At 54.0% G+C, this 18,131-nt stretch overlaps 1 protein-coding gene and 1 long non-coding RNA gene across 4 annotated transcripts; one reads left to right on the top strand and one right to left on the bottom strand.

The window, feature by feature from the left end:
* Window positions 1-1,511: 1,511 nt before the first annotated feature.
* OSM (oncostatin M) lies at window positions 1,512-9,135 on the bottom strand. Of its 3 annotated transcripts, XM_019426645.2 has the most exons (4): window positions 5,353-9,135; window positions 4,306-4,376; window positions 3,689-3,822; window positions 1,512-3,051 (listed from the first exon to the last, which is right to left on the bottom strand). In XM_019426645.2, exons 1-4 carry the CDS (start codon window positions 5,544-5,546, stop codon window positions 2,503-2,505), a joined length of 948 nt encoding a protein of 315 aa, XP_019282190.2. In that variant the 5' UTR covers window positions 5,547-9,135; the 3' UTR covers window positions 1,512-2,502. The 3 variants fall into 3 exon arrangements, with proteins under 3 accessions (XP_019282190.2, XP_019282191.2, XP_019282189.2); XM_019426646.2 differs by lacking the exon at window positions 4,306-4,376 and having other exon boundaries at window positions 5,353-5,504; XM_019426644.2 differs by having other exon boundaries at window positions 4,306-5,462.
* Window positions 4,531-13,338, top strand: LOC109253580 (uncharacterized). The gene is made up of 2 exons (XR_002074474.2): window positions 4,531-4,628; window positions 12,286-13,338. It is a non-coding gene; the product is annotated as an uncharacterized LOC109253580 (long non-coding RNA).
* The last annotated feature ends 4,793 nt before the right edge of the window (window positions 13,339-18,131 follow it).

Here is an 18,131-nt window from a genome sequence, read left to right as displayed (position 1 = left end):
GGCTTTTGGCATCTGCCACCTCCCACCCACAGCTTCCCAGCAACTCAGCCTGAGGAAAGCGCACCCCCCCCCACCCCTATGCCGGGCAGGGCACAAAAGAGAGAGGCCCGGCCCCCTGCCGTTGGTGGCACCGGGATGGTACCACCCAAGCCAGCCTCTCTGGCATGCTGCTCACTGAGCTCCTACTGGGTGCAGGCCCTGTGCCGGGTGCTGAGGCGGAGCAAAGGGAAGCAGCTGCTGTCTCCACATCCTTGGCAGCTCTAGGCTAGTGTGGGAGGGAGATGGTAAAGCACCACAGCAGGCAAGAGCCTCCCAAGAGGACAGCTTTACAAGGACAAATAACCAAGTTGCTGGACCCAGACCATGCGTGGTAGGGAAGAATAGCTGAAGATGCACTGAGCAAAATGACAGGGAACGGTGTTCCAGACAGAGGGAACAGCATAAGCAGAGGCCTCATGGTAGGACGGAGACCTGGGCATATCAAGAGCCAAAAGGTGGCCTGTGTGGCAGATCCTCAAGAGCAAGGGAGAGCCCAGTGGGAGACGGTGGAAAGCTCTTATTAGGGACTTGGTAGGTCACCTGGAACACACTGGGCATTGCTGGGAAGACTGTTGGTTGGGAGTCAGGGTCCGGAGTTCTGTGCTGGAGTTCCCTCTGTGATCTTGAGCAAGATGCTTCCCTTTTCCAGGCCTTTTTGATATAAACCAGTGACGCCCCTGGCTCACTATATGCTGATCCTGGAATGCTTGGAGCCTTTGCCCTAGCTGTTTCTGCCACCTGGGGGCCCACCCTGTCTCCTGTGGCATTCAGATTTCAGAGTGGATGGAGAGGCTTCACCTCTCCCAGGGCCATGCCTGTTGCCTGAGGTTCTCACTCTATTACATCACCCGATTTCATTTTGCAGAGCTCATACCCCAATTCCTGAGTTGGTTCTTCTGCATGTCTGTTGCCTGTCTGCCGCCTAGCCTGGGAGCTCTGTGCCCTTAGGGACTCATGACATTGCCGGCCAAGTTACAGAGGTTGAAGAGTAACAGAAGATGCTCTGGCATCTAACAGACCTGAATTCAGCATGTGTCCGCCCTCCCAGAAAACGTGTTCTGAGGACATGGGCAGGTAACTCAGTCTCCCTGAGACTCAGTCTTCTTATCTGCAAAGTGGATCTTATCTATTGCAGAGAGTCCTGCCGGAAGCCCTTCAAGAAACAGGTTCAAGCGCACAGCAGGTCACAGGCCATGTCTGAGGCAGGGTCTGTTACTATCTTGTCTATTTCACGTAACACGCATAAGCACACGTACCCCCCAGTCACACACCTACAGGGGCCCACACATTCCAGCTTTCCTCCCTCCTCTCTTGCTCCCAAACCCTCTAGTCCCTAGCATCTCAAGGGAGTCACATTCAGACACAATAAATGCCCTATTTGAGACACCCCATGGTAAGGGCCCCCCCCCTTCCTCCAAGAGGCTAGATTCCCTCAAATTCTTTCCCACAAGGCAACAGAGAGACACAGGGACTTTAGAAACCAGGCAAGTTTTAAATATATGTTGGCACAATATTAACATTAAATACATATCATAAATAAGCCTTATAAATAGGAAACAGATAAAAACTGATAAAAATCGATAAATTAATCATATCCCTGCAAAGAATTGGCCCAGCAGCTTCTGGGACTCCCTCGCTTCAGCATGAGAAAATTTCATGATGCACCACCAGGGGGAGGAGCCAGCAGCCAGGACCCAATACTGGGTACTTCCAGACACTAGGTCTTTACTCCATGTCCATTTGCACTGCATTTGATATCCACTGTATGTCATAGAATCCCAGCTACTGGCAAGCAGAGAGGGCTTTACACGGTCCCAACCCTCTTGAATCACAAAAAGAAAACTGAAGTCCAGAGAGGTAAGGTGGTCTTCCCGAGGCTACACAGTGAGAGGGCACTTGAGCCCCACTTTTAGACACCCTACCCCGATCAGCACTTCTTCTAGGACACTCTGCCTGTGTCACAGCTGCCTAAAATGAGGTCACCCAGATGTCCAGGTGTCTGGCCTGAGACTGGCAATGAGGCATAAGAGGCCAGCTCAGGCCCTGACCTCCCCCTCGGAACCATGCCTCCATGGAAAGGAGGAAGTCTGGGGTCAACAGCCCTGCAAGTCATGAGAGGGAAGGGCCGACAGGCCTCTGGGGAGCAGAGCAGGGGGGGCAGTCAGTCTGGCCATGAGTCAGCCTGTGTCATCAGACCCCTGAATCAATGGAAAGTTAGCCCCGCGTGGCCTGACCTGGCCATCCCACCGAGACTGGGGAACTCAGGGCTGGGGGTTCAATGGCCTGACCCTCCCCTCCCCGCCTGGAGGAGGTAGAGGGGCCTGCTTGGCTCCCACCCCTTAAAGTGCGCTTCTGACGGGGGGGGGGGGGGGGGACAGAGGAGAGCAGGTTTGGAGGCCAGCGGGGATGGGCCATCCTACAGAATACCTGTGAGTCTTTTATCTGCCAGGGGTACCCCTAAGGCTACCGGGGCAGCCACCCTCTGGGCATGAGTCTTTTGTTCCTGCTGGAGAGATGCGTCCTGTGGGTCCCCTTCCGCAGGCCCCGGCGGGGGCTGTGTCTCCGGCTCCGACTCGGGCTCTGCCCCCACTCTCGGAATACCTGACCCACTGAGTGCATGAAGCGGTGGTAGCCATGCAGGAACCTGCAGCCCTCCAGCCTGCGCTGAAAGGCGTCTGAGATGGGGGTGGGTGATGGAGAAGCCCCTGGGCCTGTCGGAGTGGGCTCAGTCTTCTCCAAGGAGCCTGGAAGCAGCTGGGCCATGCAGTGGATATTGTTCTTGAACCCGCGAATGTTTAACTTTGCTATATTTAGCTTCTCTAAGTCCTGGGCTTTGGGGATGTCCTTCTGTAAAGTTCTCAGTCTGTGCAGAACGTGGCCCAGTGTGTTGTTAAGGATCTGCAGAAATTCCTGCCTGCTGAGCCGCTGCAGGGCATCTTTGCTGGGGAAGACCCCGGGGCGCTCCTGACAGTGCTCCTTCAGACCATCCTTGTCCAGGCCTTGGATGCTGATCTGGAGGGAAAGGAGAATCAGAGGGTGAGTGCTAGAGCCCCCACCACATACACACACACACACACACACACAATTCTGCTCTGGTCAGCCTTGAAATGCTCAACCTCATGTTTCCCATCCAATCCTCCCATCGTACAGATCAGAAACTGAGGCCAGGAAGGAGCAAGGACTCTCCCATCACTGCAGACAGGACAGAAGGATGTTGGGGGGCTGGCGGGTTGAGGTGACTGCACAGGCGGTGATTGTGGTGTGCAGAGTTTGAGTGGGGGTGGGTGGGTAACCTTGAGCTTTTTTAGGAGGATGGAACCCTGTTTTGTTCACTGTTACATCTCTGAGGCCTAGAGCAGGGCACATGGGTAGGTATACAATGGAGCTGAGGTTTTCACTCCGGCCCACTGAGCTGGGAAAGCTGTAATGTCTCCTTGGCATTTCAGAGGAGTGAAGTGCCAAGGAGTGGAACACTCCAAGGCCTGGAGTGTTCGATGTGTCCCCGGAATGACACAGGGACTTGGTTTCCCCACCTGCCCCATATCGAGTAGGGGTGAATGGGAGTCGGGTCTCATCTTCTCTGGGCTCACTGCTGCCCTAGGCCTACTATTCTCTGAAACTCAGATGCCACCAGGGGCCAGGCGCTCACATAGTGGTCCAGGAGCATGCTGGTGTGCTGCATGAAGTCCGCCTGCTTCTGGAGCTGCCCAAGAAGCTCTTGGTAGTTGTCCAAACAGCTGCCCATGGCCGGCGTACTCAGGAACAGGAGTCCGAGGACCAGACCTGGGGCAGAGAAGGGGGGTGTCACCTGACTTGGGGAGGCGGGCGGCTTTCAGAGGGGAGGGAACCTAAGAGGGCCTTAGAGGGCACAGCCCATCGTCTCAGGCTTCGTGCCATCACGGGTGGGGCTGGGCACCGTGTGTGCACAGGAGCACCTGCTGGGGCCACCACCACCTCCCCCGTGAGGCACTGCCCAGCATCCAAAACAGGGCTGCACTTCACCATGCAGGCCTTTGAGAGGAGGTTTTGGGACCCAGTTGGACCTCCTGCACTTGCCAATCTTCCCAACCCCAGGATCTGACACACAGCAGCCCAGGTGGGGCTGCTGCCTGCAAGACCTCTGGATCCCCCCATAACAGAGCCTGGCCCTCCTTGCAGGTGGGCTTAGCCTGGCAGCAGCCTGGTGCCCTGAGCTATGTCTGTACAAACAAGAGAGCCCCCATTTTACTGACAGGAAAATCAAGGCACTGAAGGAGAAGGGCTCACCCAGGTCACACAAGGCCAGCATTGTCCTCGACCTCTTGCACCTTCCTCTTCTCTCCCTTCGTGTCCCACATCTGTCAGGCCCACCAGATACGCCATGAGCCAGAATGTTCAGGGTGGGAAGAGCATAGTTACTGCCGGCCAACCTCCCCACACCCACCCCCCAGGCACCGGCAGCCATGTGGTCGGAAGGGGCCTGTGGCGCAATGGCCCGGAAGGCAGTGACACCATGTTCCCTTCCTAAGAACCGTTCAGCTGCTGGGGAAGGACGAGGGGCTGGCCACCCAGGCATGGCGACCACAGGGCACTCCTCGCCACCTCCTCAGGTATCTGCTGCTGGGCTTGGGCGGGGGAGTCCGCGTGAGCACCACATGCACGTGGGACTAGGGTGTCTTCATGGGCATGTGTCCAGGTCTGTGTGAGGTGAAAGGAAGGAGCTGGCCACGAACAAGCGTTGTGCCCTGTCCACCATGGGGGCCCAGGCTGCATGTGGGGGTTCCCAAGTTGGTGAGATTGAGGGCTCTGAATGACATCACACGGCTCTGTGTGTGCGTCACCCTGTGGGTGTGGCTATGTGTGCTGTGTGATTGTGTGGGTTCCAGGGTCCCTGGGCCTGGCTGGATGTGTGTATCCATTCCAGACCCTGCGAATCAGGGCAAGAAGGAGGCCTCACCACCCCGCCAGACATCACACTGTTTTCCTCTTGGCTTCTGCATCTTCCTCCTCTATCCAGCACGTCTCTCACCTCCCCCCTGCTTCTCTGGCTTCTCTCCTCAATCTATCCCCTTCCCTCACTCTCTTGTTCCCAGAGCTGCCTCTACATCACCTCCCCCTTAGAAGCCTTCTGGGGATAGTCCTTCTCTACCTTGTAAAGATGCTGTGTTCTCAGTGGACCACTTGCTTTGCCTGACCTCCCAGCTCTCCCCCCTTCTCAGCATCCTTCTGGTGCCCAGCCTTTCCAGCTCCCAAAGGACAGAAGGTTCCTCTGCTCCCCGCTGGTGCCCAGGGGCACAGCAAGTGGGTACTGGTGGAGAGGAAGGAAGTACTTACTGAGCAGCGTCCTCCGCATAAGCTGTGCCCGCATGCTGGGTGCCCGAGCTCCGGCTGGCGCCTGCTGGGGGTGACACCTCCTGGCTGGGAGCCCTGCGGGCTAGCAGCCACTTTATGCCCGCCAGGGCGATTGGCCAACACCTCGTGAGGTGGGTGGGGAGTGGGGGGGGGAGGGGCAGGCCTTCTGGGAACATGACCCCAAAAACCAAAGTTTCCACGGGCGGCCAATGGGCGCTGGGTGCGGTGGCATGCCTGCTCCTCCTCCTGTTTTCTTCGAATTCGTTCTTCGAGGTCAGCCCCACGCCCAAGAATGATGCAAACCGCAGCCCCAGCCTTCCTGGGGCGAGTAGGGAACATGGGGGTCCGAGCCATGTGCAGGGAGCTGTGCCCAGGATAGAGGGGAGAGTGTGCCAACTGGGGCCTCAGAGGGCCCGCAGGCCAGGCTCGGCCCAGGAGCCATCAGCCTCACCAGCCACTGTGGTTTGGGACTGAGGGGAGCGAGACATCTTCCTTCTTGAGTGCCCTTCCCGCCCTCCTGCTGAGGCTGTTGGGACATCTGTGAGCGGAAACCACCGGGCTCTGGGCACAGAGCCAGACCCAGGCTGGCAGCCCCGAGATTGTGGTTCTGGCCCCAGGACCTGCATCCCCCAGTGGGGCTCCCAGCCATCTCCTTTCTCCCATCATGCAAACCCCTTGCAACCAACCTTGTTTATCCCAGGCCCATTGCCCACACCTAGGCTCTTTCTTTACAGACAGGGTCTTCGGTGGGAAAACAGGTGCTTAAAGCAAGAGAAACAGGAGGTTAGGGCTCAAGGGGGCTGACATACTGTGTGACCAGAGGCAAGTCATTTACCCTCTCTGGGCCTCAGAGGCCCCACCTGTAAAAGGAGGGTTCAAACAGTATTTCCTGGCTCAGGCTCACAGAGCTGCTGCTGTCATGGACATAAAAGGCAAAAGTCCTTTGAAGGAAAAAAGAAAGCTGAAAGTCTAATTCCAAGTACTAGCTGTTGAGGGATGGTGTGGGGGGCGGAGGAGATGGGGAAGCTGTGAGCTCAGAGGGGAAGCCAGGGTGGGGGAGTCGCCGTGGTGACGGTTGGGGACCAGGTTTCACTTTCTCTGAAAGATAGTGATTGTGGGTTGGTCCTCAGCTTCTCGCAGACCTCTGGACGTCAGAGTGAAGGAACCCTGGAGACCACGCCTCTCTAGTCTACCTGTTACTTTGCCTAGGGTGAAGGAGGCCTGGGCTAGGGCAGACAAGGGGGCGGAAAGGCTGGCTCAGGCCTGCAGGTCATGCCTGGCACCCGCAGCATATCTACCAGGCCTGGAAGGGGGTCTGTGGCCTGCACCCTCAGGAGCCTGGTGGGGAGGGGGGCCTCAGAAGGCTGGGAACCAGGGTGGGGCCTCTGGAATCTGCCAGGGAGACCTGGGCTGCTCCAGCTGGGGAAAGCATTGGGCCCGTGGAGCCTGAACAAGGAGAGCTGAGGTGGCCAGGAAGGAAGAGGGTCAGACAACCTCCTGTCCATCCATGTCCCCAGCACCCATCATGACCACCAAGGCTATTCCTACCTGCTCTCTCCTCTGTATATACACTTAACATCACTCGTTTATTCATTCAAAAAACTTTTATTTGGCCCTTCTCTGAGCCAGCCATTCCCAAGTGCTAAGGATCCAGTAGTGGGTAAAACCAGACACACCTCCATGCCCAGGAGGCTGTTTGTCACCCCCCACCCACTCCCTGGCACCCCAGCATGGTGTTTACTACACCCACCAGCGCCACCCCCAAAGGCCAGTTCTGGATTTTCCTCCTTTTAACATCGCTTCTGCTAAATTCCTCATCTCTGTGCCCACCCCCGCAAGACTATTTCCTGGGGCCCAAGCCAAGCTGGGATCCTTCTTCATTTCACATCCCTGATCTCATCTTGCAACAGCTCTGAGAGGGAGAGCACCCAGGCAAGGATGCTTTGGCTCCTTTTAATGAGGAAACCGAGAAGCTCGGGGCCTGGCTCCAAGCAGGAAAGCCACATCCAGCAGGAGAGCCTCTTACCCCTCTCAGCTACTGCGGACCAACCTCCACACTCGGGGGAGAGCTACATGCCTTTACTTTCCCGTCCCCGCGTCACCCTGTGTGGGAATAGTTAAAAGGAGGGGACATTCAGCAGCGCCTGGGTGGCTCAGTCAGTTAAGCGTCCAACTTCGGTTCAGGTCATGATCCTGCAGTTTGTGGGCTCGAGCCCTGCCTCAGGCTCTCACTGACAGCTGAGTTGGCTTCGGATTCTCTCTCTCTCTCTCTGCCCCTCCTCAACTTGCTCACGTGTGCTCTCCCTCTCTCTCTCTCTCTAAAAAAATAAATAAATAAACTTAAAAAAAAAAAAAGAAAAAAGGGGAGGGGGCATTCAAACCAGGGCTGTCAAGTCTAAAAGACGACGCTCTGAGCACATAGCTAACCGAGGTTCAGTGTGCAGGCCCCAGGGACAAAGGCCACCAAAGGCAAAGAGGGCTTCTATATTAGTTTGCGCGGACTGCTGTAACAAAGGAGCACAGATGGCAGGACATAAACAATAGGAAGGCACGTTGGCGCCGTCCTAAGTCTTGAGACCCAGGTGTCAGCAGGGTGGATTTCATCTGGCAGCCTCTCTCCTTGACTTGTAGATGGTTGCCTTCTCATCTCCTCACATGGTGGCCCTCTGTCTGTCTATCCTAATCTCCTCTTCTTATACGGACACCGGTCATATTGTATTAGCCCCACCCTCCCACAATGACCTCATTATAACTTACCTCTTTGAAGGTCCTATCTCCAAATACAGCCACATTCTGAGGTACAGTGGGGTTAGGTCTTTAACATATAAACTTAAGGGATAAAATTCAGCCTATAACAGCTCGCAAGTGGAGGGCATGGTTGGAGGGCTGCAGGGAGTGGGGACGATGGGGGAGTGTCCAGAGCTCGGTGGGAGGGGACAGTGATGTGTAGGAGGACAGGGAGTGGCCCCAAGGTGAGGAGACCCGGCTGGTCAACAGAGCAAAGCATGAGGGGAAGATGCGTCAGCGTTTCTGGTGAGGTCAGCACCCAGTGACGTCCCTCTCGCCAGCAGGAAAAGCTTGCAACATGGCCCAGCCAGTATAAATAGGCTCCCCGACCACAGGCCCGGGCTGTCCCCTCTTCCCGGGCCACGTCAGCTAGGTCCGCGTGATTTGAAGGGGGAAAGAGGACCAGCTTTGTTCCTTAGAACTGCTGTTTCCATGTCTTTCCGGCCCACCCTCCGGCTGTGGGGCTCTACTGCTTTAAATGCAATAAAAAGACCTGGGGTGACCTTTGTGAGTGGGTCAAAATGGAAGGCAGGAGGCCATTCATCTGGGAAGAGAGACAGTGATCTCTCACCTGTTAGGGTGGGAGGTGGAGATCCATCCAGTTACCGGTCTCAATTTGCTTATGAGCTCAGTGTGCTTGGCCCTTTCTGAGCCTTGGTTTCCCCTGTGGACTGCAGTGCCACAATTTAACAATCAAGAGACAACCCAATTTTAAAATGGGCAAAGGAGAAATGAATAGGTATTTCTTCAAAACAGACAAACGGCCAATAAATACATAAAAAGCTGCTCATCATCGTTAGCCATCAGGAAAATGCAAAATCAAACCCGCAATGAGACACCTCTTCATACCCACTAGGTGGCTACAATCAAAGACAGACAATAACAAGTATTGGAGAGGACACGGAGAAACCCAAAACCCTCACAGGCTGCTGGTGGGAATGCAAAATGGTGCAGCCGCTTCAGAAGGCTGTCTGGCAGAACTTCAAACTGTTAAACATTAAGAGGTGTCATACACCAAACTATTTCATGCCTACATACACACCCCAGAGACTTGAAAGCATACAGAACTTGCACACAAATATTTATAGCAGCGTTTATTCACAATAGCCCCAAAGTGGAAGCAATCCAAATGTCCATCAGCAGAAAACAGATTTTTAAGCTGTGGTATATCCATACAATGGAATATTATTCAGCCACAAAAGGAATGAAGTACAGACACATGCTACAATGTGGATGAGCCTCAAAAACCTTATACTAAGTAAAAGAAACCAGTCACAAAAGGTTGCTGGATGATTCCATTTATATGAAATGTCCAGAATAGGTTAATTCATAGAGACAGAAAGCACCTGAGTGCTTCCCAGTGCCTGGAGAGATCTAAGGATAAGGAGTGACAGCTAATGGGTATGGGGTTTCTTTTGGGGTGATGAAATGTTTTTGAATTAAATAGTGGTGATGGTTGTACAATCTTCTGAATATACTAAAACCCACCGAATTATAGACTTTAAAATGGTAAAGTTGATAATATACATATCTTGTGTCTCTATTTTTTAAAAAATGCAGTGGTAAGTGCTATCTCAAGAGGACAGTGAGGGTAATTTGGTGGATAATGCGTGCAAATGCCTAGCTCATAGCAAGTGCTCGATAAATACCCGCCAGCCACTGGGGCAGACAGAGGCGTACATTTGCTTATGTCATAGCATGGCTTTGAGGACGATTGGGAAAGACGACATTACATAAACCCTGGGGTGAGCAAGTATCTACCAGGGCCCTCCCCATAAGGCCAGCGAGGTCACCCTGGGCTGGAGGATCCTTTGGCTTGAGATGTACCACAGAATTCTTCTGGGACCTGGTGTGTCCACAGTGTGGGAAGCCTCTGTGTGTCCAGTGGCTCCCCCAAATTGGGTAACTGAGCCCCCTTCCAGAGGCCTGAACCTTCAGAGAAATGCAGCATAGAGATAGGGATAGAAGGAACTCACTTCTGTTCAGGAGGCTCACTGTCTTCGGCAGTGGGGAGGGGGGCAGGGGACAAGCATCTACTCTGAGGTGGGATGACCAGGAGATAAGAGCGCTGCCCTGCTATCTTCTCTCTGGCTGGCCTAGAACAACCACCCCCCTCACCATCCCCTCTGAGCCCAGGGTCCTCTCTGAGAGATGAGGGGATGGGCGAGATGAACACAGAGGGCCTAGAACCCTACAGGCTCTAAACACTGAGATATCACTGTAAATAAAAATAACCTTAACCATCAAACAAGGATCACGAAGTCCAATGGAGTCCTGACTTTTCTCATGCTGGGAACATACAATGCCTATTTTGAAACATCACATTCTTGCCAAAAATGTTTTGGTGCCCAGGTACGTGCCATTTGCCCAGTGGTAATAATCAGACGTTTCTGGAGTTCTTCTGTGGGCTGCACCCAGTTCTGAGCACTTCCTCCTACAGGCTGGCTCTGTGAATTCTCCCAACCATCCTCACAGAGATCATTGTGTCTATCCTGTAGATGGGGAAACTGAGGCCTGAGAGATGAGATATTTGACGGGAGGTCACACAGGTGGGAGGGAGCAAAGGCAAGTTGGGCTCCAGGCAGCTGTCCTAGGTCCACACGATTGGCCAGCACACCATACACGCAGTGGCTTGCCCAGAACTCATGCAGCCACATGGCTCAACAAACTTGAAAACAAATGGTTTTCACAGAGGGAAGATGGATATCCACTTGGTCAAGGACCAGCCAGGGAGTGATTGGGTGAGGAGGTCGGTGTTTCTACAGGTCTGGGGTGGAGGAGGGGGCGGGGAATGCCAGTTTAACTGGCAAAAATGCAGGAGAGAGATGCTACAAATTCCACATGGACAGGACTGCATGAGGTGATATGCAAGCAAGACTGCATAGGTCTGGTTTAGAGAAAAGCAGGTGTGGCTGGAAGTCTTAACAGAGAGGGAGGAAAGTCAGGAGGGACGAAATGGATCCACCCACCAAATGGCTTTACTGCCATTGCAGTCCCTCCAGGGGACTTGTACAATACAGCCTGGTGCCACCCTCTTGTTTAAAACACTCCCCTGGATTCATGCGGACGTTTGGTGAGGCCAAAGTTATTACCACAGCCACCAGGCCCTGCCCACCCCCCAGCCTCACCCATACCTTTCTAGCCCGCTGCCTTCTCTGACTTTCCTCAGTCCCTCAGGGGAGCAGAGCACTCACCTCATGGCCTTTGCATATGCTGTTCCCACTGCCTGAACCTCCTCCTACTGAATGAACTGTCATCCAGACATCAAGGTCCAGTCCAAGCTTCACCTCTTCAGGGAAGCCCCCCCTGAACTTCCTCCACCCCAGGCTGGTCCCTGCCCACCCCTGACAAAATTCCAAGAGGGTGTGTGCTGTGGTTGTGGCTCCTCGTTGCCTTTCCAGAGCACAGCACAGTCCATGTCATATAGTAGGTGCTCAATAAATCTTTAGTGAATGGATGAATGTATGACCACAGATGTGGCCATCTGCAGAATCCCCAGGAAAGGTCACCTGTGGCTCCCAGGGTACAGGATCCAGATGTGTCCCTCCCATATCTAGTGCACCTGCAGCCAGGCCTCTGGAAGTTCAGGCCAACCTCACTGCTGGGCAGGAACAGGTTTTCTTGAAGCCTTTCTCATGCCTTCTCTTGGTCATCTTTCCCCAAGGAAATCAGAATTATATCACTCACAATACACCAAAGCACGTGATCCTTTTTTTAGGAAGCCTGGATTTTAAAGACGCTGACTTTTTCCTTTATGATATTTTTTTAAGTGAATTCAAAATATATTCTTTCACCCACTGCAGATTTCAACACTTTCCTGGAAAACGAACTGAAAAAGAAAAAGACAAGGCATTTCTCCTACTTCCTTTAAAGAATTCACTTCAGAATGAATTCCACATAAGCAGTACCTGACAGCCTGATAGAAAGGGGCCAGTCTTCACTAGAGGGCACAATCCTACATTTTCCAAAAAGAGACAAATCATGGTGGCTTTTCAGTCCCTCACTCAACCTATATTTAAGTAATTCACTGTATGTATCAGGCACCAGGCTAGGTATGGGGTAGAGATCAGCAAGAAAGACTAGGCTTATAGGTAAGTGAATTTGTTGTGAATGTCTTTTTATGTCCAGGTTTTGAAGGGTGAATAAACATACAAGCCAACATCCAGCATGAGGAAGGATCTGGAAGACCCATCATCTGTCAGCCTGCTCATTTCTCACCCCAGGCCACAGGAGGGAGCACCCAACCCTGCCTGGCCCTTCGTGGTACCTTGGAATCCAGCACTACACCTATGTACCGAGCAGAACCAGTCACAATCCTTTCCCAAGACTGATGTCAGACTCAGGGGACACGCCTCCCTTGCATGGCCAGGGTTTCTGAGCTGGGATGTCACTGGTCTGATGCCAAGAAAGGTCACTTTCCCAACTCCATGGGGTGGGGTGGGGTCCCATCAAGTGGGTGACAACATGGCTGGCACAGCCAGGGAGGCCAAGCGACTTCCTTGAGTCCCTGGTCTCTGCCTGAAGCCAGGACCAACCCCTTGGCTAGTTCCAGCTACACGGGACAATGATGTCAATCCATTTTCTGCTAGTTGAACTGGTTTCCTGGCACTTGCAGTGGGGAGTCCTTTGTCCTGCCCCAGTATGAGGATGGAGGCAGGAGGGGTGGAGGCTACAGAGGAAGTGGGATGGGCTTGGAGCCTTCTCTTGGTGCCAGCTGCTGTGAAAGCTCAGAACCTCTGCTCAACAGAGAAAGCAACTGGAGAAAGATGGGTACAACCAGCCAGGGTCCCCATGGGAATGTCTATGATAGTCCTGGTGCCAAGGGGAAGTCCAGGACAGAGGTGGGACTCACTAGCAGGGATGCCTGGAGGAAATGACCTGGGAAAGGTGCTGTGGAAGACCTGCCTTCTTCTTCCTCTTGTTCTTGGGGAGATGCCAAGGAAACTCTGGGGGTTTATCTTTTTTTTTTAATGTTTATTTTTGATAAAAATAAAGTATGAGCAGGGGAGGGCAGAGGGGGGGCAGAGGATCCGAAGTGGGCTCCGCACTGACAGCAGTGAGCCCAATGTGGGGCTCAAACCCACAAACTGCAAGATCATGACTTGAGCCGAAGTCAAACACTCAACCAACTGAGCCCACCCAGGTGCCTCTGGGTGCTTATCTTGATAAGAAAAAAAAACAGATCCTGCAGCTCCAAGGGGAGAAAAGGCCATCAAAGCTTGCTCTGTCCAAAGGCCTACTGGTGGACAGTAGGGTGGGCACCCATTCCATGGGTGATGGGAGTGTGGCCAGCTGGGGCCAGGACACGTTGTCCACAGAACAAGCATGTGAGGAAGAGAAGCGGAACAGTATGGCAGTAAACACAAATGTTGGGCGCCCTCCCCTAGTCAAGAAGGCAGAGGTTAACAGCCAAAAGGTGGGAACCCAAATGTCCGCCAGCAGATAACAAATTTTTAAAAAGTGGTGTGTCCATACAATAGGATGTCATTCAGCCACAAAATGGAATGAAGTACTAATACATGCCACCACCTGGATGTACCCTGAAAACATCAAGCTGAGTCAAACAAGCTAGAGGCCAAAAGTCACTTATTACAGAATTCTTTGTGATATGTCCAGAATAGGGAAATCCAGAGATAGACTGTAGATTGGCGGCTGCCAGAGGCTGGTACGAAGAAGAATGAGTGACTATTGATCGGTATGGGTTTCCTTTTGGGATGACGAAAATGTTCTAGAACTATACAGGTGGTGGTTGCACAATACTATGAATGTGCTAAATGCCACCGAGGTATTCACTCTAAAATGGTCTGTTACGTACTATGTGACTTTCACCTCAATTAAAAAAATTTGGGGGGGGGGGCACCTGGGTGGCTCAGTTAGTTAGGTGTCTGACTCTTGGTTTCGGCTCAGGTCATGATCTCATGGTCTTGAGATTGAGCCCTGAGTCAGGCTCTGCGCTGACAGTGGGGAGGTTGCTTGGGATTCTCTCTCTCCCTCTCTCTGCCCCTTCACTGCACGTGTGTGTGCACTCTCTCTCTCCCAAAATAAATAAACATTATTTTTTTTTTTAAGGCAGAGCTTAAAAGTTCTGGCAACTCCAGAAAAACCAAGGGGCTGGAAAGCAGTGAGTCAGCGGCAAGGGAGCAGGAGAGAGTCAGAGGCCTCCCACGGCCCCTCCTGTTGCAGCCTGGTTAGCACTTGTCCCAGAGCTCTTGTTCGTTGACTTAGAGAAGGCTCACCTCAGCTTAAAAGGCCGGGGCATGCCTGCTCAGGACAGGGCCTGACAGCTGCCCCAGGGAGAGGATCCCAGTTTTGGGGAAGAACAAGTCTAGGGTGAGGCACTGGAGGTCAGAGCAAGCAGAAGAGCTGATACGGCCAGGAGGTCTCAAAGGCACACCTCCCGAGCAAGGGTCTACCCAAGGCTGGCGATCAGGGAGGGAGGGGACACACTAAGATTTTGTTGGGGAAAATGTACTTGTGCAGCCAGATGACAGGGAGACCTGTAGGAAGTCTGGGGAAGCGCAGGTGAGGACAACTGTGGGCTGAATCAGGGCCCTGGCAAGTGGGGAGGGCCAGGCTGTGGAGGACACTGGAGCTGGGAAGCCAGGGGTGGGGGGGGAAAGGGGTCGATTCCTCTGTGTCCTGGTGGAGGGCCCACGTTGAGGGGCAGAAAGGCAGGCCAAGCTTGACTTCAGGCTGCAGACGGAAGAGGAGGGACAGAGGAGGAATGGGCAGAGAGGTAAGAGGGAGACCAGGGAGGCTGAGGCAGCTGGGGCAGAGGGTGAAAGTAGAAGGGTAGGATCGGGGGGCACCCAGCACAGCCCATCAGTCCCCTGGTGACTGCAGGAAGCTGGGCCTCCTGAGATTAGGGAGAGGCAGGGAGGCCTGAGAAGATGTGGGTCCGGGGAAGGAAAGTGGACAGGAAGGCACACACGGACACACACCTGAACATGAAAACATAAGATGCAGATATGTGCACAGGCACATGCAGACATAAAAAGCTGCCATTCCACAGACAAAAGCAGACATATAGAAACCAGTACCACAAGTGGTCACACATGCACATACAGTCACAGATGCACACTCCAGCCACACCTACGTGGGGCACACGCAGAAATGGAGCCAGGCACGCAGCTGATGTTCATATGTAATTGGATGTACGTTTGGCCATAGACAGAGGCACAGGTACACACTGGAATACACTAACATGGACACAAGTGTGGACAGACAGACACACTTTCTGGCAAAAACAGGCTTATCTGTAGAGACGCACACAGAGGTCTGCACTGACCGCAAGTACAGCCCTGTACATGCACACCCACACAGAAGACACCCATGCAGCACACACATCTACACGGCATCATGACCAACCATTCTACACAAAAGAAGCTCTGTGCACCCCTATTCAAGGCACCCGTGGCTCACCCCGGCACCAGGGCCCGCCTGGGAAAGTGAGACACAAACCGCGGCCATTGCCCAACACACCTACTGGGCCCAGCTCAAGGTCAGGGAGGAGCCAGGGCCAGTCCTCTCGTGCCTGCCCACGCACTCACTGCCATCGGCGGCAGACACCAGCCACCGACAACGGCCAGCCACCGACGTAGACAGCTGGGATTGCAAGGGATCTTGCAAAATCATCCCCATCCCTCAGGGTTCAGCTAAAGTGTCCCTTCCCCCACGGAACCTCTCCAGGCTGTGGCCACTGTTAGCCTTTTTGAATTCTGGTTTTTGCCACGCCCAGCTCTGTGACCTTGGGCAAGTCACTCCACCTCTTGGTGCTTTGTTTCCCCCTACGTAGAGCGGACGGTAATGAGAACATGTGTTGAGTACATGAGCACATCCCTTCCCACCTCTTGCACAGATGGGAGAAGCAGCTTCCCAGTACTCACAGTCAGCTGGCTGTAGAGGGGGCTGCCCTCCTGCCTCCTGCTTGGTTCCTTCCCACCAGATGGGATCTTGGGGCCAGGTGGAACATCGAGAGGGTGTGGGTGTATTCTCCTTTCTACACAAAACCAAGAAGCCAGCTTTGGAGCAACTTGGCAATAAGCACGGGACCATACAGCCCTGCCTGGCAGGGGTAGGGACGACTTTAAACCCTGAGTTTCTGCTCAAATAACTTCAAAGAGGACTTACAAGATCATTTCCTCTGCATGGGCATGCAAAATCAGAAAGGGTGGAAATGAGCCACTGACTCTCCCCGCCTGAGGTTTCCTCATCTCCCGTCCCCACCCACTCAAGAGCTCCCACCTAGGTTCACATCCTCCCAGCAGATGCCAGACACTGGGCTGACAGTCAGAGGGCTAAGAGCACCTTCCTATTCCCCAGGGGGCTGTGGGTACGGTTTTCCCCAGACACAGGCTACCACCTTTATGAGGATGTGCACTCAGGCTCTGCAGTCTGGGGCCTTGACCCTTGAGCTCAGGAAGGCTGTGCTGATGTGGACAGGTGGACTGGGGCTCCCAGGGTTGGAAGGACAAGGATGTGGACTGTGTGCCAGTGAGCACCCCCCAACCTCAGTTCTGAATGACCCAAGCTGAGCTCAACTCCAGGCCTGGGTTGACCATACTGACTTCCTTTGTTCTAGAACTCTTCAGGGGCCTGGGTGGGACCAAGAGGTGATTCTGGGAGCCCCCCACCTCAGCTTGGGACAGCTTAAGGCCTGTCTATCTGATGGTACCCAGAGCATCAGCCACATGTGAGGTCCAGAGTCATGTTCCTTCTCAGCTGAGTGTGCCCCAGTCACCTCCCAAGCCCTGTGCCCTGACCCCAGGTGGGTCCTGGTCTTCCTGGCAATCTCAGAGCAGATCTCCCCATTTGTAACCTGCTGAAGGCCAAGCTGACTCAGTGAGCCCCAAGGACTCTAATGCCCTGGGAGCTAAGCCCCTCCACACAGACTCACACACATGTGGCAAAGAGACACACGTAAGCTCTAGGCCTGGGTCCAAGTCAGACTAGCCCACTGGGGCATGCCGGTGGCCCCCCTACCTGTGGGCAGCACGCCAAGAACTAACCAATGCCAGGTTAAGACCTGGTCTGAGGGACTGGGCAAAGCCTGATGCCACCTGGAAAGCCGGGATGACAGAAACATCCAAATCAGTCCATGACTCACAGGGACTCATAAGCAGACAGATGGACAGAGTCCCCAGAGCTGAACATGGGGCCCAGGAGCTCTCTACCTGCAGGTCAGGAGCCCTAAGGATTCTGGTGTTAAAGCCCCCACTCAGCCCAAGACATCCCTTGAACCAGGGCCCAGGATGGGCCCTCCAGAGAGAAGCCAGAACTCCCCAATTTCCCCCCAAGTCAAACTACAAAGCAATGCCACCTTCCCAGGGCCAAGAAGAATAGGGATCCTGAAGGAGCTGCCTCCTAGATCTTGATACACATGAGGAAACAGATGCTGAGGGGAAGGAGATGGTCTAGGGTCCCGACCGCTCACTCACCAGGCTGGGCTGTGCTTTCTGCTCCTTGATCTGTAGCCCCTGGGTCCCAGGGGTAGGGTGGGCACACTGCCAGAGGCCTGGCCCCCGTTCTGGCTTTTCTGGGGAGCCACTGCAACCTCTGAATACGCCGAAGTCACACCCTTCTTCCTTTCCTGAATGTGGGCGGGTCTGGGCTGAGGGTACCTGATAACCTCCCCAGCACATCTGTAGGGCCCCATCTGGCCACAGTGGAATCCCAGTCTTGTGGAGCAGGGAGGCAGCCCCTCTGTGACAGGAAACCCGGGCCCACATGTGCTGAGCCTCTGGCCCAGGAAGGCAGCCTTTGAAGGCACATTGGGTTCCAGGTGGCCTCCAGGCCCCAATCCTCTCCTTCTGGCCAGGGGAAGCCCAGTGTGTGGACTCCCAGGTCCCCACTCTGGCTGGCCCCCCTCCTACCACTACTCCAGGAGAGCCCTGGTGACAAGAACTAACTGATTTTTTGGCCAACAGGGACTCCTGTGTGGGACCTCCAGGACTCAGGCATGGTCTAAAAGCAAG

This window comes from Panthera pardus, unplaced genomic scaffold, assembly GCF_024362965.1.
Source record: "Panthera pardus isolate Hobbes unplaced genomic scaffold, ASM2436296v1 HiC_scaffold_15, whole genome shotgun sequence".
NCBI lineage: Eukaryota > Metazoa > Chordata > Mammalia > Carnivora > Felidae > Panthera > Panthera pardus.
The sequence above is the reverse complement of the archived record's forward strand: the minus strand, read 5'-3'. Positions and strand labels throughout refer to the sequence as shown.